Source organism: Neovison vison, chromosome 7, assembly GCF_020171115.1.
Source record: "Neovison vison isolate M4711 chromosome 7, ASM_NN_V1, whole genome shotgun sequence".
Lineage (NCBI taxonomy): Eukaryota > Metazoa > Chordata > Mammalia > Carnivora > Mustelidae > Neogale > Neogale vison.
Window position 1 is genome coordinate 160,269,123 of NC_058097.1, and position 23,104 is coordinate 160,292,226.

A 23,104-nucleotide genomic window follows, 5' to 3' on the forward strand; every position below is an offset into this window, starting at 1 on the left:
ATTTTGGTCCAAGATTTGATTACCTTATATTATTAATATAAGTTGAGGGATATATGAGCTAATACATGTGAAATAATCTGTGTAGTATCTGCCATGTAGCACTCACAACGTGCTGGGATTTATTATATAAATTAACATAATGGAAGCTCAAGAGATATTTGTGATGGAGTTAGGCAGTCTCTGGGCAACAACCACCAGGGTTTCCACCATGCCCCTCTGCCTTAACCTTTCCAGAAAGCTCCTGGCTGTCTAATGGTGGGGTTCCATTCCTGCCCCCCAAAATGTCCCAGATCCTCTGTTCAGGGTGTTTGACAGTCAATCTAGAAGTTAGCTCCTAGAAATGGAGATGATATGATATGGAATAAGTTTCAGTTCTGAGAGCTAGAATTTCCTTTCAAGGATGAAAAAGGTCTTTGGGATTCTAGATCCTAAGGAAAATTCTAGAAAAATGAAATTTCATCAATATAAACCTTTTCACTGACGATCTGTAGATACTCTGAGGCCTCAGAATTGGCTGGTTGCTGAGGAACATGATAGTCTCCCCAACCATATCCACGGAATGGGTGACTAAATGACCAGGATCTGCGGGGCTTTGCAGCCCGAATGTGCTTTTCAGGCATAATCTCTGATCTCCGTCGTGGACCTGGATTCCTCTGGCAGTATCTGGAATACGCCTATTAGGTCCATTCTGCCCTTGTGAAGTTATACTCCCTTTAATGGGCAAACATCCAGTTCAATCACAGATATTGAATGCCCACCAGGCTAGCCATAACAAAATTTTAATTTCATATCTATTTCTGCCAGCATTAAAAAGAAATCTCTAGCATGCTCTAATCTTTATCTAATATGTTATCTAATATTATCTAATTACTATCTAATATTAATGTAATATTTATATATCTAATATGTAGAAAGTGGATGAGTATGCTCCAAGAAGACAAACTGATAGTAAAACTAGCCCAAATTTAACATTTACTTTGTATACATAGGAGATCTATATATATAGATATATATATCTATATATATATGTATGTGGGTGTATATCATATATATGCACACGTATATGAAAAATAATTGATTTTAGGACATTATAATCATGCTAATTTATAATATGATGATCTAATAATCATGTCATTAATAATAATCATGATAAAAACTAACAAAAATCATGATATTTACATATTTATCCCCTATCCTTTTCAAGTATTCTATGAAGGGAATGACCCACATTCTCTCAGTTAATTCTTATAACATCCCTACAAGATAGGCCTTCAATCATTTTCATTGCTCTGAAGTTCAGAAAGTTGTGTGGCAGGCTGAAACTCACACAACTTGGCTGAGATTTGATGTCAGCTTTGCAAGGCGCCAGGGCCCAGTGCTCCCCCAGTATTTTCTGCTCTCTTTGCAACCGGAAGTGTCTCCTCTGCTTTCCAATATGTGGATCTGGCCATACCATTTCTTCTTCTTTCTCTGGTCTTCCAAACCTGGAAGTGACATTACCAAGATCCACATCTATTTTCAATATTCTATTCTATTTTCTATTTCACATTCTATTTTCAATTTCTATCTATTTTCTATTTCAAATAGATTTTGAGTGTTCTGGATTTATAAGCACAGGCATACACAAAAGCCAGTGACATCAATGACATATTTGCACAAGCAAAATAAAGTAGGAAAGGGAGCAATCTTATGGCTACTTTAAGCCAAGAAACATTTATCTTAGAAATATTTAGACATATTCCTCTATTCCCAGATTTAATTAAGCAATGTAGACCTAACCTGAGGATTGTTTAAAGTTGATAAATGGTTTTCATGTTGTGTGTGTGTCTGTGTGTGTGTTTATGTTTGAGTGTGTCTGTGTTTTCCTCTCAGGCTCATTCTTCTTGGTCCTTATGGTAGCACCTGTGTAGAATATCATTTTTGTGTTATTCCTTTCCTCAACTGAACCAAGTCAATTCTCTATAAAGCCCTTCTACGTATCTGCATAGACACCATTCCCAACCCCAAACATACACACCAGTTTCCCAATCGAGCATCTACAAGCCACATGTGGCTATTTAAATTTATCCTTGAATGCATGCAAGTGAAATTAAGTTTAAAATTCAGTTTCTTATTTATGCTAGCTCAATTCAAATGTCCAGTAGCCACATGTGGCTAGGGGCTTGCATATTTTAGCACAGATACAGAAATTTCCATCATCGCCAGACGTTGTATTGGACGTCATCATTCTAGAAGCTAAGCAGTAGCTTGGCTGGAGCAAATAGAAGCCTGTGTCATTATTTGGCAGATTTGAACCCCAGTTCTCTCACATCCATTTTTTCTTCTCTGTTGGTTTTTTGTAGGAAAGGAAGACGCTCAGAAGAAGAAGGAAGCTGGAGAGAGCAACAAAACAATTGGTTAAGCAAGAAGAATTGAAAAGACTTCATAAAGCTCAGGTCAGAAAACAAACTTGACTTGGGTGATTGAGCCTGGGGTCAGGGACCCGGCAAATGGCTCGGAAAGCCCCTTGGAAGTCTCTGTTGTACTGGGGGAGATAGGCTGGGGGAAAGTTCAGCCTCTCTTTTCTGAATGACCAGATTTGTGGGCATCCTAAAGGCCCTGACTCAGTCCCTGGTGGGACCCTGGGGCCTGAGGAGCCCAGGTGTAGAGCTGGCCCACTCCCAATTGCCTTTCCATCTGAAAATGTGTGTCGTACAAAGTGAGCCTGGAATGACAGCCAACACAGGGCCGTGGGAACCATCCCAAGCCCTGACTGCCACATTGGCAGTGGACTTGGTCTTGTCCTCCGCGAGGATACAACTTTCCCCTGACTTCCTGCCAGTGTCCCTGCTGAACTGACAGCTATTAGGAGCTCTCTGTATTCCAGGGTTCGTCACAAACTCAGGCATCTAGCAGTTCAATATATAGATTCCCGTCTTGGTTGTTAGCACTAACATTTCTGCCCCAGTGGGTCTGCCCTCGTCTGTCACAAACAGGCAAAGGAAACAGAAAGTCAAAGGAAACATAAGCAGACTTAGCCCTGACAAACAGCAAGGTTTTAGGACAGAAGGACTTAGAGTGACCTCTCATATTCACTCAGTGTTCCTTACTATTCCTTCCTGCAGTTGCCCCCTTTATCTGGCTATGTAGATCCATTGAGGAAGGAAGCCTCTTAACCCAGCCTCCTTTACCCTTCACAGTGACTGACAACCCACCCCTTTCACCCAACAGACAGGGAAAAATCCCCAGAAAGTCCCCTTGTCCCCTCTCAACTTCTGAAACAGCTTTCCTTGAAACACTGTAACACGGCCTTGTGAGAAGGAGCGGTCTTCATGCTGTGGCTTGGCAGACTGGCGCTCCCCCTCCTTACCTGCTCCCTCTGGACCGCAGGTGGTGATGAGAACCACCACAGCCTTTGGGAGCCTCATCTGCTAGTGCTCCCAGCAGCCCCTTCTAGTCTTCAAGATTTTCATCCTTGGCTTCCAAGGAACAGCCGCTGTATTAGTCTGCTCAGCTGCCGTAACAACAGAGCGCAGAATATGTGGCTTAAGCAACAGGAATTTGTTTCTCATAGTTCTGGAGGCTGGAAACCCAAGATCAAAGTGCCTTCAGGACCGGGCTCTGGTGAAGCCTCTCTTCCTGGCCTGAAGACACTGCCTTCTTTCTGGGCCCAGCTGGAGAGAGAGATGTCTGTCATGTCACTTCCTCTTCCCATCAGGTCTCCAGTCCTGTGGCATTGGGGGCCCGCCCCAATGATCTCACGTAACCTTAATTACTTTCTTAAAAGCCCTGTCTCCAAATACAGTCACACTGGGGGGTTAGGGCTTCACTATATGAATGAGGGGGAGGGGCATGAAACAATTCAGTCTGTAATCACCATATAGCCATAAATGCATGATAGTCGGTCATCAAGTCATTTAAGTGTTTCCCTTCTATGAGGGACTCTATGTCATCTCATCAAGAGATGGATTTATAACAACAGAATTGTCTTTAAAGGAGAGACAGAGGGCATGAAAGAATGGTGGTGGTATACAGAATTCCCGTCGATTTCAGATTTTACATTAAACCCTGGGATGTGAACCCCCTTAGCTGGGAGGAGGAGAGCCCGGGGGCCCCTCAGGCCTGACCCCCACTTGCTTGTCTTTATGGGGTTGGAGGTACGTCAGTGACTGTCCTCTGAATCTAGGGGAGACCAAGAAGATGTGCAGTTGAGGAGGAGAGGGGGTGGGACAGCTGCCGGGAGGTGAAGGAGGGAGAGCACGTTCTACCTGTCCAGACATCTGCCGGCTCCTTCTGTGTCCCTGTTCGGCCAGGTGCAAAGTCTGTCTGTTCTGCCATGAGATCTGCCTTCTGGCAGCATGTTGTTTGAAACTAGAGGAAACCGATGGGGCACAGAATGTACATGGGAAAGTCTTTCCCCTCATTTTCCTTCCTAACACCGACAAGAGAGAACTAGCCAGTAGGGAAACTGGGAACGTAAATGCAAAGCCAAGTTTGACTGGTACCAACAGTGAGTCTACGGAGGGTGTGAGGTTGTCCCTCACTGGGTCTTGTGTTCATCATCTGCTACTAACAGCCGCTGCACACTTGCACATTAAGAGGCCCCTGGTACAGTGAAAGAAGAGGGACCATCTATAGCTGAGGATGGGAGCTGGACACGCCGGGCAAGGTGCACCAAGCCCTGGGAATTGGCCTGGGGTCTCCTGCTCCAGACCAGCTTCTCAGGAGGTATCTGCTGGCTCTTCTTGGCAGAATGGAATGCGACCATGCACCATGTTTACCCCCAGAACTGCGTCCTCTGAGTAGTTGCTGCCTGTCTGCGTATGCTTTGTCCATTGTCAGAGCAAAGGCGCGGAAGAGTCTGGGAGCCGTGAGGACCACCCACCTAGCCCAGCATCCTCTGCCTAAGGGCACATCTGTGTGGTTGGCCTGGTCAAGGACGACCGTTCTCTCGTCTCCGTGGGGGCAGATGGAGCTTTTAGACAGACTCCTTGCTTTATGTCGTCACACTATAGAAGGGAGACATCAAGATCTTGTTATTTGGGGAGACACCTGGGTGGCTCAGTGGGTTAAAACCTCTGCCTTCGACTCAGGTCATGATCCCAGGGTCCTGGGATCGAGTCCCACTTCGGGCTCTTTGCTCACCAGGGAGCCTGCTTCCCCATCTCTCTCTCTCTGCCTGCCTCTCTGCCTACTTGGGATCTCTGTCTGTCAAATAAAGAAATAAAATCTTAAAAAAAAAAAAGATCTTGTTATTTGGGAATTCAGAGGTCCTCACCCAAGGAGGGCCGTCATAAGAACAGGGCCTCTTTTTCTTAAAAAGTAAGTAGCAGGCTGAGCGCCCCCCCACCCCCCTGCCACGTGACTGTACCTTCAGAGTCCCTGTGTGACACACAATCCTGGCTTTGCAGGCCATCCAGAGGCAGCTGGAGGAGGTCGAGGAGCGCCAGAGGGCTTCAGAGATCCAAGGCGTGAGGCTGGAGAAGGCGCTGAGAGGGGAAGCAGGTAGGCAGCCCTGGAGAGGTTGGTGTGGGCCCACGTCCGTGGTCTGAGAATAGCGCCGGTCTAGCCGTGCCGTCACCCATGGAACCGTTAATGCCGTCACCCGTGGAACCGTTAATGCCGACATGCATCACTGGTTTCCGATATCAAACTGACGGTCCCAGTGGAAATTCCTAGGGTCCTGGCCAACCTGTGCGCCTTGTACCTGGGTTTCCAGCCTGACCATCTCATCTCTATGTGAATGTTCTTTGCAATCCAGGGGTGATGAGAAATTCAGAAGAGCCACTGGGGTGTTCAGACAACATTGGAAGTGAATCAGAACCCAGGCTTGGACTCAAAGTCCTCATTTCTTCCTTTTCTAGCCATGTCCATTGGGCCAGTTGCATCCTAAACCTTTACAAACTTTCATTTTCTCCTCTAAAATGGGGATATTTGTGGTTTCCTTTAGAACTGATATAAGGTTTAAAGAAGATGTTATATATCTATATCTATATCTATATCTATATCTATATAAAATAAAGAAAATGAATTAGTGTCTTGTCTGGCACAAGAAATGGTAAGTGTTCCACCAATAGTTTTAGACTCTTGGATCCAAACAGAATTCCTCTGGTGAAGACCTACGATGTGGGAGACATGAAGACAATGGGTCTATAAGGATGAGCACAGCCCAGTTTCTGCCTTTGAGAGCTCCATGGTCCACTGAAGGATGTGGACATGTAAATAAACAGACAGTACCACAGAAGGACAGGGGTAGGTATAGGAACAGCATTCGGGGAGGGGGACATGGGAACATAGTCGCGAGTTTCCTCACTGAACTTGGGGAGAAGGGTGCTCTGGCTAAGCAGCTGGAAGGGGTGATCCATGGCGATGGAAACCACAGGAAGGATAGGAATTCACCTCTTCACTAGGAGGTGAGGAGATTTTCTGGAAGAGGGAATGGCACCGGCAAAGGCCAGATGGGAAAAGACGTGAAGTGCCTCAGTGAACGAGGAGCCTGCCAAGGATTCTGAGGTGAGGGATGACTTAAAGAAGCCTACATTTTGGGAAACTGTCCCACACTAGTTCACGTCTAGTGGGGGTGGAGTGGCATTGTCTCTTTAGTTTTCGAATGTGATGTCTTTAGCCTTTTGTGTTTTGGATATCACATGTGAAAAACCAGACCCTGAAAACATCTCCACGTGCTATTGCATAAGCAACATGGTACTTGTTCAACAACATAGCGGAAGGTTGGGATTTCAGTTCTCTTAAAAGTTCAGTTATTTGAGAGTGATGGCACCAATAGGGGCAGACCTGGATTTTGTGAGGCCTGAAATTTGTACAAAGTCCCATGGGCAAAATTGGGAGGGTTGCTCCCAGAGCCTTGTGAGGTCTCAACCAAGTGAGGGGCCCCACGGTGCGGGCTTCTGTAGCTGCATGGTTCGCTTGTTTCTGCGTGGCAGGGACATGCTGGGGTCTACTTTCTCCCTCTGAGCCACAGTTCTGGTTTGTAAGGTGGGAGTGATCAGCCTACCTATGTCTTTGATTTGTGGTAAGGATTGGCTAAAATGGTTTATGTGGAAGTCCTAGCATAGCCCCTGGCATGGGATAGATGATTAGTATTTGTTTCTTTCTTTTTTTTAATATTCTATTTATTTATTTATTTGAGAGAGAGAATGAGAGCACGAGTGAGGGAGGAACAGAGGGAGAAGCAGACTCCCCACTGAGCAGGGAGCCCAATGAGGGACTCCATCCCAGGACCCTGACATCATGACACTTAGCCATCCAGGCGCCTCTGTTCCTTTTCTTACTAAAATACACTGTGCATTTCCTGGCAAAGGTAACCCAAACCCACCTATCAGGAGTAGACTTCATGACAAAAATAATAACTGTTTCTTGCCTGGAGTGAAGGTCCCTGCCTACCTCTATAGCTGTTGCTGGGACATTCAGTACAAGTAACTGCCCTTGTCGGCTGCACGGCCAGATTCCCCATCAAGAAGGCTCTTCTCTGGTGTCTGGGAATCCACAGGGTTCCGTGAGAGCCTTAGACATGGAAAGAATAAGCCAGCAAAGCTGGGGCATATTTCAGTTTGTGGGGGAGGCAGGATGGTGTGCTGGGGAAAGGTGGCCAAGAGCCCTGTGTGCAAATTCTGCCCCATTGCATTTAGGCTGCGTGACCCTGGGAGAATTGCTTCGCCTCTCAGGCTGCAGATTCCATACGTGAGAAATGGAGCTAATAACCCTCACATTACAGGGTTATTTTGAGAATTAAGGGCATTGGTGGGCAGAAGGCCTCCCAAGAGTGTCTGCCACGTTGCAGACATTCAACAAATGCCACCGATACCCATTTTTTTACAAAGTACTCTTAAATATCTGCATGCACATGCACTGTGATTTGACTCGCTAATCTTTACCGCTTAAAATTTAAATTCTAGACACCAGATTTTTCAAGCTTCTGAAAATCTCCCTCTTCCTCAAGTGTACAGAAAGGATATTTTGAATTATCAGCTGAAGAAAGCCAGCTTCTGTTTTCAAAGGTGTGTCGACCCAGCCAGAAGATGGATTCCCTTCATTCCCTTTACATCCTTAGTAATTTAATTCCCCTGTTCAGCTTATGGGCCTTTTCCTCCCTTGATTGTCCTTGTGTGGGTGACAGATGCAGATCAACGCGGGGCTGGAGCCTGGAAGAGTCGAGTCAAGGAGAGCGGCCCCAAAGGAAACCAAACGGAAGATGTGCAAACCAGGCATCGAAATTAATACACTCCAACTTGTAATAACATTTGTGCAATAATAATATTCCTTTGCAGTTTAATATTCTATTCAGCCCCTTTAAAAGATTGCCCTGGTGCTTAATGAATGACCAATGCTTATTAGGTTAAGTTGTATTTGAGCTGGCCTGTGCTGCTCTGGTTCAAGTGATTTAATGGGTATTATTTAATAGGTATTATTAGGATAATTAGAAAATGATCACAGTTAGGCAATAATATTGAGCTATAAAGGTTGTGAATAACCAAATTTAGAGACAGGCCTGAAAACATGAGTAGTCTGTGACAGTTATGCAAGGCTCCTCTAATAATTACGTGCGCCAGCCTGAAAGGCTCTTTTGTTCCTACGAGTTATTCATTAGGCGGGCATTGAATTAGAGGAACATGCGGGGGTGCAGGATGGAGGGCAATGATGGCTGATGAGCAGAATGAAGCTTTGATGAGCTCCTAATTGTCGTGACAACAATTCCTTCTTTCTTTCTTCCCAACAGTCAGAAATAAACTCCCCCACCCTTAGGAAGGGTTGCTCCCCCATTTTATCATGGAAAGGGAAACAAAGAAAAACAAAAATCCAACCACCCACCCTGGATGATAAGTCATGATGTCTTATGGGGTGGGTGTTGGGAGGCAGGGAGAAGTGTCACGGATGGATGATGTCCTTGGAAAAGGGAATGGATTCCCTTGGTGCTCCTAGCTGCCCAGAGTGATGGTCCAGGATGTGCAGGAGCATGATTGCCCCAGGCCCCACCCTCTAGGAGGAAAACAAGCCACGCTTTGCCAGCCACTTAGACCCTTCTTGGTCAAGGGTGCTGTTACCCACTGCTTTGTTATCGATATCAATATGGTGGCCAGTGTAAAGTGCTAGGGCCATGGAATTCGCCAGTTTTGCAGGAGACGACCATCCAAATTTAGATGGTGTGGATCACAGAATCTGCGATTTCTTTCAATACATGGAAGCAGGTGAAATCTCTTGGAAACTGAGAGCAGCTTAGAAGGAGAAAAGATTTGTCCTTAAGGGAGATATATGGGAATTACTTCTCCCTTATAGCTCTACCAACTTTGGGGGAAGGTTTACCAGCTGGTTGTCTGCATTGAGCTTGTTGTTTGTTTGGAAGGTTTGCTAAGAGCCAGATGGCTTCTCCTTCGCAAAAATGGAGTTTACAAAGAAATAGCAGATGTGTGGGGCTGCCGGTAGGTGGCAGCAGGAGCACATGTTATGCTGAGAGAAATTGCAGTGCTAAACTAGTCAGGAAGAGGGAAGTAGTTTGGCTTACACTCTGTGGTTTCCATCTTGATGGCTGCTGAGGAGCAGAAGAAATGATACTTTCCTTGGTAATGTAGCAATGAGGTGTCCTGAAAAGAACGCAGGTACTGGAATCAGGCACTTGTGAGTTTGAGTCCCAACGCCATTCATAGAAAATGGCCAGGAGTAAAAAGATTCTAAAAATGATAGCTAAGCAAGCCAGGAATTTAGATGGGTTTGCTGAAACGCTGAAAGTAAACAGTGAAATTCAGTGCATTAGAGCATGGGAGTGTTTTACTCACTGCCCAGCAAGCAGAAGGAATGCAGCATGGTACAAGTTGTCCTCTACTTGAGTGTGGCCATGTGACCTGGTGGGCCCAGATAGCAGCTGTGCACACCGGGGATGGTGCCACAGCTCAGGAGCTCAGGCCAGGGCACTCAGCAGCCTTTATAGCAAGCACTGAACAAGTCAGCCCCTACCCAGGAACCAGGTAGCTGTACACTAGTCACCCTGTGGGATCCTGACCTCCTTCTCAGAATTATCTCCTTGGCTGGTTACAGGAGTGGCTTGGGGCTGGAGGACGGTAGGGACTTGCCGTTCGGCACACTCAGCAGAGACATGCAGAGAGGCTCAGGGTCTACTGCAGATTGCTTTACTCGACAAATAGGAATTATCCTTTGATTGTGTGTTCCCCTTGGATTCAGCCTCCGTGGCCACCTTGTAGAAAGTCAGGGGCCTCACAACAAAGATGGGCCCTGTGAGGGTGACCCCGAGATTCTTTTCCTGAGGAAGAAGCCTCGAGTCCTCTCCACTGTGTGGATTCCAGGCACATTAAGGTTATCTGCCCTAAAGGATTTCTTTACACAAAAAAACCACCATGACAACAGCAAGACGTGCATTTTATATTACAAGTTAGTACATATAAATACATAATTGAATGCAATTAATCAATAAATAATATTGAATTTTGCTACATGTAAATGACTAGTGCTTTCCAGTCTGTCTTATTTTTAGTGCTTGTGGTGGCCCATTAAGTTAACTTTGCAACCCTCAGGTTTAAAAAACATGGTCATAATAATCTTTACCTGGAAAAATATTTGAAACTACATTACCAAATGGCTGACTCAGCCAGAAATACAGAATGCAGTTCCCAAGAAGCCCAGAGCAGCAGAATGGTAGACTAGAAGCTGTAACAGCCTATTCCCCACAAGTCTACTTTCTGAAATACCGCTAGGCTCCCAAGTAAGTGAGGTAAACCTCTTAGGGCCAAGAAGAAGGAAGAGAAGAAGACAAGTGTGCTGAAACTTCCACATGCCAGGAAGGAAGCAAGCATAAAAAAGAAATCCAGGGTTGCCTTAAGGATAAATATCAGTGGTTTTAGAGTTTAAGCCTTGGGACTAACAAAAAGGAGCGACGCTAACCTCGGGAGTCCGCACCACACCAGTTCTTCCAGGTCCCTGAACAGCAAGTACAGATCGTCTGTGAAAGAAACCACGCTTAAGTTAATGCACTTGGGATTCAGACAAATTAAGTTCAATAAACTGTGAGATGATAATAATAAATAATCCTACAAAACACAAGGAAGTGAGCCACTAAGAATGGCCAAAACCACAAATTTAAATGGCCAAGGACTTCAACTACTATAAATTGTTACCAAATATATTATGTCCTTGTGACAAACGTTTGCAGAAATAGATGACACAGAAAAATGAGCAAGCAGAAAAAAAACACTACAGAAGTTGACAGGCAACACCACCTTTGCCTTGACCAGCCATAACCACAGTCAAATGTAATATCGTGAGCTTCCTGCTGTGATGGACCAAGAAAGACACAGCATCCCATACGTGGCAGAAATGCTTAACCTGAATTTTACCTCAAGGATATAATCAGACAATTGCAAACTAAGAGACAGTCTGAAAAATAACTCACAAATGTCAATGCTATACAAAAACAAAAGGTGGAGGGCTATCTAGGAACTGTTCTAGATGAGACCAGAAGACCAAAGAAACATAACAACTAAATAAAATGCTTGATCCTTTAGGTTTAAGTTTTTCTGAGTAAAAAGTTGAGAAAATGACCAGATATTTTTTTAAGTATTTTTAAAAAATTAATGGAGAGTCTGAAAATGAAAAATATATACATTGAAATTAAAATCTCATTGAATGTATTGCACAGCAGCTTGGACACAGCTGTAGAGAGAATGAGTAAATTGGACAGTATATCTGAGGAAATGAACCAGACTGCAGCTCAGAGAGAGAGAAGGGGATGGAAAATATGGAAGTGTGGTTTGTGGATGGATGTAGAAGATAAAACAAGAAGGTGCATGTTCAATCAGAGTCCTAGAAGGAGAGAATAGAGAAAATTAAGGTCATGTATTATTTGAAGAGATAATGGATGAAACACGACAACGAGGCATTTATAAATGTTAGTTTCCTTTTTCTGCAAGTGGGTGAAAGACATAAATCTATAGAGACAGAGGTTCTGGGACACAGAAATCAGGATGAATTTGAAATACATCCATACTTACCTTGGCACAATGAGGGAAAATGTAGAACATCAAGGGCAGAGATTATCTTTAAGTAGATAAAGAGTAAAGATAAATCATCTCAAAAGGGAACAAAAGTTTTACTAACTGCCCTTGCATTACAAGACAGTGGAGTAAAAGGGTCAAACAGCTAAAAACAAAACAAAACAAAAACCCAACTCTCAAGCTAGAACAGTATAACAGAAAAATTGTATTTCAAGAACAAGTATACAATAAAGAAATGTTCATTTTTTTTCTCAAATAGAGTTAACTATGTATAAACAAAATTCTAGACAATATACTTTAAGGAGAAAAGGATATATGCAGAAGGATGGTCTGAAATACGAAAGAAGAAATAGTGAATAAAAAAATAATAAACATGTAAGTAAATCAAATAAACATTGTTGATATAAAATAATATGGATTTTTAAAACAGAACTGAAGTACTGGCTACAAGGTACAAGTTTGGAGTTGAATGATTGGAAGTAAAGTGTCCCAGGACCCGTATATTGTTTAAAAGAAGGCTGAGACAGTGTCAACTTTGTTAAGATGTTAAAAATACCTCTTTAAATCTTAAATGTAGACACTGAAACAATGGAAATAAAATTAGTAACTTCCAAATCTGTTGGAGGAAACAAAGGGAGAAGAAATTTTTAAAAATAATAATCAGCCAAACAAAAATCCCCACTCAATTCCAAATAAAAACAGAAGAGCATTTTAGAAAGATAAAAAGATAGCACAAAGTAAGACATAGAAGGAACTCCAAATATCTCAGTAATCATAATGAAAGTTAATGAACAAGACAACTATATGCTGTTTAGCAAATCCACATAAAATATAAATACACAACAAGTTTACTAACTAAACACAGCTGGGGGTAGTATGTGTTTAAAATTCTCCATGACAAAAATATTTAAGAAATGAGAAAAAAAATCTGGAGGTAATTACATTAAAAGCAGATAAAATAGCCTTTAATACCAAAACAGTGATTAGAAATAAACAGGAATAAAATTACTATATAATTTTTATTTTTTAAAAAAGATTTTGTTTATCCATTCACTTGAGAGTGAGAGAGAAATCACAAGTCATGGGAAGGGGCAGAGGGAGAGGGACAAGGAGACTTTGTGCTTATCCTTCTCTCCTCTGTCCAGAGGGGCTCCCAGCACTGAGCCTGATGCAGGACTTGATCCCTGGACCCTAACCAGGAGCTGAGTGAAACCAAGAGTTAGAAACTCAACCAACTGAGCCACCCAGGTGCCCCATATTATTACATAAGTCTTAAATGATCAACTCACCAAGAAGATATCACAGTTTTAAATGTGTATGTATTGTCAATAATACGCTCATAATATATACATATCTCATAATATATATATCTATTGTATATATCTCATAATATATACAACAACAAAAAAAGATAAACTGCAGGGAGAATTTCTACTGCGGCAGGAGATTTTAGTATATCTGTCAATGGCAGTCAAGCAGACCAAACAAAGGTATAAATGTGAACACTGCAACTAATAACCTTAATTTAAAAGACATTTATAAATTCCTCTACCACCAACATAGAGAACATATATTCTTCTCAAGTTCACATGGTGATTTATAAAAATTAACCATATTAGTTCATAAAATAAATCTCAGAGAACTTAAATTACACAGACCACATCCGATAGTACCATGTACTTACCATGTACTTAACTTAGAAGAGAGAAGCCAAGAGATAATTTCTAAAACCATGCATTTGGGAAGTTAAAAGATACATTTCTCAGGGTGCCTGGGTGGCTCAGTGGGTTAAGTCTCCACCTTCAGCTCAGGTCATGATCTCAGGGTCCTGGGATCGAGCCCCATGTCGGGCTCTCTGCTTAGCAGGGAGCCTGCTTCCCCCTCTCTCTCTGCCTGCTTCTCTGCCTATTTGTGATCTCTCTCTCTCTGTCAAATAAATAAATAAATAAATAACTTTTTAAAAAAGATACATTTCTCATGGATCAAAGAAAAAATAAAATTTCTAAAAATATTTGGAAATTTAAAGTATTCCAAATATTTAAATATATAAAAAATATAATACATAAAAATATATATATTTAAATATCTAAATATATTTAAAACATACCAAAATATACCTTTACATACAGGAGAACAATCAATCAAAACTCAGGGGATATAGTGAAAACTCTATTGAGAGGTATTGCCCTAAATACTTTTATTAGAAAAGAATAAAGGCTGAAAGTTAATGAGTTAAGCCTCCAACTTAGTTTAGAAAAAGCAAAAACAAAATAAACCTAAGCAAGAAGATAATAAGCAGAAGGAAATGAAATAGAGTCATTCATTGTAAAAGGGAGAAGACCAAGCAAGCCAAATGTTGGTTCTTTGAAAAGACTAATAAAAGACTAGAAGCAACCCTCTTAAACTGATTTTTAAAAAGAAGACAGAATACTGAAATAAACAGGTTAGGATTGAAAAGGTCAGACACAACCATAGATATGGCAGATACAAAAAAATAAAAGAATATAAATGAATATTTAATGCAATTTTAAAATTTGGCAAACTAAGGGTGATTTAACAATCACCATATTAACAAATGAAAGGGGAAAATCACATGGTCTTTTCAATATAAGAAGAAAATATCATTTGACAAAATTCAATACTCATTTGGGACAAAAACTTTTAGCAAAAAAGGAATTAGAACAGGGCAAATTTTTTAGTTTGAAAGGTATCTTTGAAAATGTTATAGCAAACATCACTGTTAAATGGTAAAATATTAGAAGCGTTTCTTTAAAAATTAGAAATAAGAGAAGAATGACTACCTCTTCTAGTCAACATTGCACATGAGATGATAGTCAGTACAGTAAGACAAGGGGAAAATGGCATAAGGTTTGGAAAGGAAGAAGCAAATTTTGTTGCTTCCAGATAATGGAATTATCCACATGAGAAGCACCCCAAAATGGACAAATAAATTATTAAATGTAAGAAGAGCCTGAATGACTGTTATGGGATATAAGCTTAAAATAGAAAAAGCAATTGCATTTCTAGATCTCAGCATAAAGCAATTAAAAAATGAAAGAGCAAAGATGTCACTTGCATTAGCATAAAAACATATGGTACCTAGGGAAAAAATGAAACAAAAAATGTACAGAACCTTTATGAAGCCAATTTTAATGCTTCACTGAAAGCCACCAAAAGATTCAAACATAATCTCACATGTGCAAAAACCTGGTATAAGCCTGCAGTAGTACTGCAGATCACAGGAAATGAGTGATTCTGGGACAAGTGGTTTTCAACAGAGGAAAAAGATGAAATTGAGCCTTACATCACACAAACAAATCAGTTTCATAAGGATGAAAGATTTAATATGAAAAATGAAACTTGAAAAGTTAGAAAGAATCTTTTTAACCTCAAGCTGGTAGTCTGTAGACACTATGAAGGAAAAGAGAAGATAAGCCCACTACTTCAGAAACTACATCTGCAACAAATATAAACAAAAAAGAATCAGTGTTCTAGCCTATGTAAAGAACTCTTGGAAATCAATAAGAAATAGAGAAGCAAATATTTGCCTGTATAAAAATAGGCAAATAATTTGCAATGACATGGATGGAACCAGAGGGTATTTTGCTTAGTGAAATAAGTCAACCAGAGAAAAACAATTACCATACGATTTCATTCATGTGTAGAATTTAAGAAACAAAACAGAGGATAATAGGGGAAAAGAGAAAAAGATAAAACAAGATGAAACCAGAGAGGAAGACAAACCATAAGAGACTCTTAATCTCAGGAAACAAACTGAAGGTTGCTTGGGGGGGGGTGGGTGAGAGGATGAAGTAACTGGGTGATAGACATTAAGGAGGGCACGCGATGTACTGAGCACTGGTATTATGTAAGACGGATGGGTCACTAACCTCTACCTCTGAAACCAATAATAACACTATGTGTTAATTAATTGGATTTAAATTAAAAAAATAAAATAGGCAAATAATAAAAAATATATATCACAGAAAGAATACTCATTAGTAACTAGGAAAATGCAAATGAAGACTACAATGAGAAACTATTTTAAACTATTAAATTAGCAAAATTTAAAAACCTTTATAGCACTAAGGATGTGGCAAGGATAAGAAGCCAGCAGAGCTTTTTATTCAATGTTAGTGGGAGTAAAAACAGTCATAGCTCTTTGGAAAACACTTCGGTTTTCTGCTGTGAAACTGACTGACCCTTTGCATACCGATACTATTCAAGAAGTTCATTTGCAAGTGTATATTGCAGAGCAGAACGTGAAGAGCAACTTAGATCTCCATCAACAGGGAAATGGATCAATTGCGGGATGTTCAAAGATATCCCCCAAAGTGATTTTGACTGTTGAGGAAAGGAAGACTCCAAAAAACAAACAAACAAAAAACTATTGTAAATTATTTCATGGGAAAAAGAAGAAAATTGGATGGAACAATACAATTCAGCTTGTGTCTGTTGAGTATAGTAGCATCAGTAGAAATCAGTGCGGCTAGGCAGCTCTCTCTTGGACCATGTTTTAGAAGGACACATAAGAGAGACTAAGGAGACATGTAATGCAGGGTAAAAGTCTGGCTTGAATCTGTGGGTATAATGCAGCAAAGAGGCCGAATCTGGAATTTAAAAAAAAAAAAAAAACCCAAAAAACAAATAAACAACAAAAAACTCTAAAGACAGCAAAATAGTGCCTTTAAAGCTGTTTCTTTTGGATCGACAACAAGGAAAGGAGAGGCCCAGTGCTGAGGCAGATGGTGTAATGTTACATGATGAAAAAAGACAGAATTTCCAACTCTCAGCTTTTATGTTTTCTTTATCAAGGAAAATGGTCCTCAATCTAGAAATGTTAAACACATCTAGAAGAGGGAATTGAAACTGCATGAGAAATCTAGATGAGAAAAATGAGACAGCAATGAATTCAGGTTTGTAAGCCCAGGTGAGAGATAGTATATAGACTAGTGTCTTGGGTGTGGCGTTACTCAGAATTGGTTAAATGAACCAAATTAACCTCCTGGTGTTTGAAATATTGGGTAGATGTAACCTCCATCTTTGGAAACCCATGGAGAATTCCAGAACCAAAGACTGAATGCTAGTATATTTTCTATGTTTCACATCACATGGGAAAGAAATAGGAATTCTGATCCTGGTCAAAATTCTAGAAAGCATTATGAAAGAAATTGTGAATATTTAGAAAGAAATTTAGAGATTATTAGGAACCACTGGTGTTTACTGAGAAGCTGTGAAAACAAATGTCATTTCCTTTTCTGGGTGGAGTTGTGTGGTTTGTAGTGCCAGTGGACATGGCAGACATTGTGAAGCTCGATTTCAGGAAATTAGTTTACCAAAGTTTCCTGTAACAGCCTCATGGACAAAATATAGACATGTGTGCTGGATGATCGGGTGTATTTGCAGTGTGGAGAACAGCCTCACCCAAAGCCTGAGAAGGGTCCCTAATGACGGGCCAGATGGCTCTGTTCTTGGTCCAGTCCCATCTGACATTTTGTTTTTCAATATTGCATAAAGGCCCAAGATGCCCATTTATCAATTCTGCAGAAATCCCAAAGCAAGGACTGTGTCAGCTAGATAAAATATTCCAAAGATTCCCCTATGACGGAACAGAATAAACAAGATGATATTTCACAAGATATAGAAAGTCTTGAATCAGGTGAAAGAAAAGATCAGTTGTAGAAATAGAACCCGGAGTCATCAGACTTCACCCCTGCCGGTGTGGAAAGACCACCTTCACGTGCAAGGTAGTAGGAGCCCAGTGAAGACACAGGGCAGCTGAGACACCTCTGTAGCCCCACGGCAGGTCTCTCCACTGTGAGCTGTTGATACTGTTTGATTCAGACTCGCTTTCAGTTGCATCCTGGAAAATGACTGTTACCATAATTGAGCTTAAACCACATGCCATTGCCAGGGCTGGGTTAAGGTCTTGGTGTGCACAGTCAATCCCACTGCATTTCCGTAACGGATAAAAAAAGGTGGAGGCTCAGGGAGGCTATGCAAAGTGTTCAAGCCCACGTGGTGGGGGGTGGAAGCGTGCAAGTTGGGTCCCAAGTCTGAGTTTAAAGTAACTTCTATGTTGTATGTGATCTCTGGTCTATATACTTTATTCTTTCATTTCCTTCTGTGTTGTCATAGCAAGGGACATGTTGTATTCTTTTTGACTGTGCAGTGTTGGCTTTCCCTGCTGAACTGCAAGCTCCCAGTTTCCCTAAGAGTTGAAACTGATACTTATTCATCCCTGCCCCTTGGCACCATGAACGTGACTTAGGAGATGTTGGTATTCAACATATTTACAAATTCATTCATTCATTCACTCACTCACCCAAGAAACCTAAGGAAGAATAATAATATTGCTTATTTTTCTCCCTCCCTCTTTCCCTTTTAATCCTTTCTGGGTAAAACTTCACTTACATTATCCTACTCAGCCACCTTGAGTGTCCCTTTGTGTTCCACAGCATAAAGTACGAGAGTCCTAGTGTGACGTTCAGGGGCTTCTGTGATGATATCCTCAGACACTCCCAGACCTCACCGTGCACCCCTCCCTCCCCCTCAGCCCTGCCTGATCTATGTCTCTACTGCCTCTGTCCCATCCCTATGTCTTTGCTGACATTGTTCCTTCTTGGAAATGTCCTCTCCCATTCTCATTATTTCCTCTCCAGGTGTTACTCATTCTTCAACACACCCGTTCAAGTGCCACCTTTGTCAGGAAGCCAGCCTCATATCCTGGCCCGGAAAAGCCTCCCTCCTCTGTATTCCCAGAGTACTTTTTTGTTGCTTTATTGTTGTAGGAGTTTCCTAATGATCTATTTTATTCTACCTCTAAATCCATCTGATTCAAAAGAGTCTTAAAAAGAGAGAGAGAGATGGCAGGCATTATGCCTTATTACTATGTCCAAATTTCTCAGGATATATAGCATTACCTGTCACTGTATCTCTAGTACCTAAAGTAGTGTCCAATACCTATTCAATACATGGGTGTTATTACATAGTGAATTTATGGATGAGTGGATGGATGAAATGGACCAATGAATGAATTCATCAGAAGTCAAGATCTGCGTTATAGCACCAGTTACCCATTAATTATGTAATTTGGGGCACTTTATAAAATCTCTCTAGACCCAACTGTCCATATCAACAAAAAGGTGGTCAAGAAGACAGCAAGGGGGGCACCTGCGTGGCTCAGTCGGTTGGGCATCTGCCTTCGGCTCAGGTCATGACCCCAGGGTCCTAGGATGGAGTCCCACTTCAGGCTTCCTGCTCAGTGGAACCTGCTTCTCCCTCTCCCTCTGCCTCTCCCTCCACTTTCTCTCTCTCTCTCTCAAATAAGTAAAATCTTTTTTTAAAAAAGACAGGGAGACAAGGGAACTCATTTTTATGGATGACTTACTAGGAACAAGGCGATGTGCTAAGGGTGTGACTTACCTTACATGCCTATAAGAAGGAGGGAAGGAGTGAGGAGGAGGGGGGCTGCTATACAAGCAGGAGAAAGCCTAGGCTTAGGATAAAGGTCACTTGAGTTCAAGCCCTGGTTCAGCCACTTACTAACTGTGACCTCAGGAAAATTAATCTTCTAAACCTTTGCTTTCTTCAGCTCTCAAGTGGTGACAATAAGCACCCCTACTGGTGAGTCTGTCACAAGGACTAAATGTGACACCCCATGTAATGCATGGAACCCACTGACTTGCGTGTGATCAGTGCTTAATAAACAGTAGCTTATTACTGTTACATTACTTGCATGTCTTGTTGTTCAGTTTAACCAGTGAAGAAGTAAAGGCTCAAGGTCACATATAACTTCCCTCTGCACTGTCATCCCCTCTGCCTATGGGACACTCCAGTACAAATCCTCCTAGAGTGGCCGTGGGCTTTGCAATACAGCCCGTGTCCTCATTTCAGGGTGAAATACTAAAAAGCCACCTCCATGTTGCTACTTTAGAAATACATACAGGTTTTATCATTATATCATCTAAACCGTTAGCATCTAGTATTGCATATCTAAAAGCAGTGTCAGTTTTCTCATGGTTTTTCTTACGTTCAATAAAGGTCATAATCTAAGTTATAAGAAGATATGAATTTAGCTCTCCCAGTGAGACTCAGAGCTGGTAACATTTTTTTTTCCATTATTGGCTTTTCTTCATGCAAAAATAAAAAATAGCCATCGCCACCCCTCTATGATTAAATGTGGCGTGGGTGTTTCAGCCCCATGAAGGGAGCCACACCCCACCTGGGCACTCGCTAATCATTTGATTTGGGAGAAGAAAGGGAGGAGAAGATAGTAACCAGGAGAGTTTCTAGGGGTTTTTTTTGGTGGAGAATGTGATGTGTAAACATACAGAAGTTTTACAGAGGACAGACTCAGAGGCAGGAGAAGTTTCATTTACGGCAGGGCGTTATCAAGATTACATGGCTGTTGGAGCCAAAGGATTCCTGCCGTAGGTGTCCAAGAGGACCTCTCCCCCAGAGCATGCCCAGGGGGGTGTGATTTGTCGGGCCGCAACCTGCAACCGAGGCGTCAACAGGCCATCGGGGGGCTGCCACCTGCTGAGCCTTTTTCCGCTACAAACATGGCCACTAACGCAGCTCCTAACCAGGTTGGTCACGGGGAGAGAAACGCCAATCTAACACATTTGCTGTTGATGTCTTAAGCAGATTCAGGCACACAAGATGAAGCACAGCTTTTGCAGGAATGGTTTAAGCTGGCTCTGGAGAAGAATAAATTAATGCGATATGAGTCGGAGCTACTGATCATGTAAGTAAGGCAACACAGATAACAGGGAGTCCTAAAAGCAAAGGGGGTGGGAGAGGGGTGGCTCGCCCGCCCAGGTTGAAGTCCCAAGAATTCTTCTCCTCGTGCATACAGAATTGTGATTGAGGCAAATTGATATTTGGCATCTTGCATATCATGTTGGCATTAGCACAGAGAATCTTCCGTTGTCTGTTTTCTCTCTGGAGTCCTGTGGCTGAAATAGATGTCAGGTGACGGGTCTGGAGCTGGAGAGCATTTGGATAAGGTATTCTCAGTCTATCCTTGTCCCCCACCCTGGGCCGGTGGGGGCGGGGGGCACCTGCAGCCATGCACCTGTGATGGGGAGGCATGTTCTGGCCTCTGGGTATGAACCCTGGAAGGGCTTGGGAAGATCTGCCTGGCCACGTCCTTGAGTATTTACCATACTGAGGGACTCTGAATGTGAGGTTGCAGGCTGCTGGGAGATCAGAAGGTGGAGCTGGATCTCATCACCCTGGGACAGAGTTGAAGGTCACTCAAGCCAGGATGCAGACATATCTCTGGGGTAACCATTCAACCCACTGCACTAACCTTACCCCATTGTTACCCATATTCCCCTATGGCATCACAAAAGTTAATGGACCCACTTGCTTCTTAGGGGCAAGTCTTTTACTCTAGCCCAGTGGATCTCACCTGGGGGCAGTTTTGCCCCCCAGGGGATATTCACCAATATCTGGAGACATATTTGGGTGTCATACCTGGGAGGTGCTGCTAGCATCTAGTGAAGACAGGCCGAGAGTGCTATTTAACACTGTACGCTTCACAGGATGCCCCTCTTCCCGCCACCAACAGAGAGTTATTCAGCCTAAAATGCCAATAGTGTCAAGATTGAGAAGTCTTGCCCTAGATCTATGGCAAGGCTCAGAGTAATCAAGAAGGCAGGTCTGCTCCAGGCTGGCTGATCCCAAGAAAAAAAAGGTGTGAGTTGAGTTCACCTAGTTTCTTCCCAAATTGGCCTCTCCCAGGGGTGAGAGTAAGAGTGGTCTCCACTCTTCTGGGAAAGGAAGCCAGGAGTTACAATCATTGAGCACCATGGACATGGAAAGAACGCCCAGGAATGAGGAAGAAGGCATCTTCTTTAGCAATTATTTTTTTCGATCACTGTCTTTTAAGTTGATACACGTGCTGAGACTCCGAGCAACACCTGTCCTTGTCCACCTGACTGCAAAGCCCTTTTTACACAACCCTACCATCTGCCTCTGGACCAGATCTGAATCACAACGTTCATTCAACAAAAGCATATCCAACACATCCTCAGTATCAGGAACTGTGCTGAGTACAGTGGAAAGAAGAATGAGCGGGCCACAGTCCCTATCTTCTAGGATCTCGTGGTTTCAGGGGAGACCGACATGCAAACACATAGCACACCAGCAATAAGAAAACATGGCGAGAGCTCCGTGGAGGTTTGTGGCAGGAGCAGCCTTGTCTGTGCGTAGGTCTTCCCTGTGACGATCAGGAAGGCAGTGGCTCCTGCTCCCTGTGCTCAATGCCCGGCTTCCCTAGTTAGCACACGGCCAGAGGGAACCTTCTTCTCCAAGAGAGGCCGGAGGGAAGAACCCAGGCTTGGGAACTAGATGAAAGTGGGCAGGAGCTCTGTTAAAGGATGGGTTTTAGTTTAGAGAAAGAGCTGGTGGAACAGGGACAAACATCCTAGACAAGCGACTTGAGTGCTTTGGGAAAGCAGATGCCAAGACAGGACTAGAAGCACAAGAGTTGGGGCACCTGGGTGGCTCATTCGGCTAAGAGGCTGGCTCTTGATTTTGGCTCAGGTCATGATCTCAGGGTCCTGGGATCGAAATCTCTGTCAGGCTCTGCCCTCAGTGGGGAGTCTGTTTGGGATTCTCTCTCTCCTTCTGCCCCTCCCCGCTGCTCTCTCTCTAAATAAATAAATCTTTAAAAAAAAAAAAAAAAAGAAGAAGAAGAAGTGAAAGAGACCTAGTGGGATAAAGGAGAATGGAAGGGGGAATAAGAGAGAAGTCGCAGACCCTCTGTGGTCCTGACACCTGTGAAGGGAGTGGAGAGGAGAGAGATTTGGGCAGAGGAAACTCCAAACTGCAGTGCAGCGCCGAGAATGTCTTAGCCCGGCCAAAGAGAGTAGGGGAGCAAAGATGCCGCCAGAGGAGTCCAGCTCTAGCACTGCCCGCTGGGCTCTGTCATTGGCAGGATGCTGTCTGGGCACAGCGTGGCCTCAGCACCACACTGAGTAGATTGTACCTCAGCAGTTGGCTCTCTGCACTTGGCCCAGAAAGTTCTCTCCTGAAGGAAGCCTTGAGTGGTACATTTCCACGGGCGACCAGAGAGGACCTAAGAGAAGTTCAGGGTC

The 23,104-nt window shown here is 42.7% G+C and overlaps 1 protein-coding gene across 10 annotated transcripts in view; it reads left to right on the top strand.

The window, feature by feature from the left end:
• The window catches only part of MICAL2 (microtubule associated monooxygenase, calponin and LIM domain containing 2), a 213,252-nt gene that overhangs the window by 181,657 nt on the left and 8,491 nt on the right, over window positions 1-23,104 (top strand). For 8 of the 10 annotated variants that reach the window (XM_044258839.1, XM_044258838.1, XM_044258843.1 and 5 more), the window contains 3 exons: window positions 2,343-2,435; window positions 5,391-5,484; window positions 20,643-20,745. In XM_044258839.1, coding sequence (XP_044114774.1) covers window positions 2,343-2,435; window positions 5,391-5,484; window positions 20,643-20,745 — 290 coding nt within the window. Of the gene's footprint in view, window positions 1-2,342; window positions 2,436-5,390; window positions 5,485-6,080; window positions 6,110-20,642; window positions 20,746-23,104 lie in introns of those variants that run through there. The other 2 variants (XM_044258841.1, XM_044258844.1) reach the window with 2 other exon arrangements.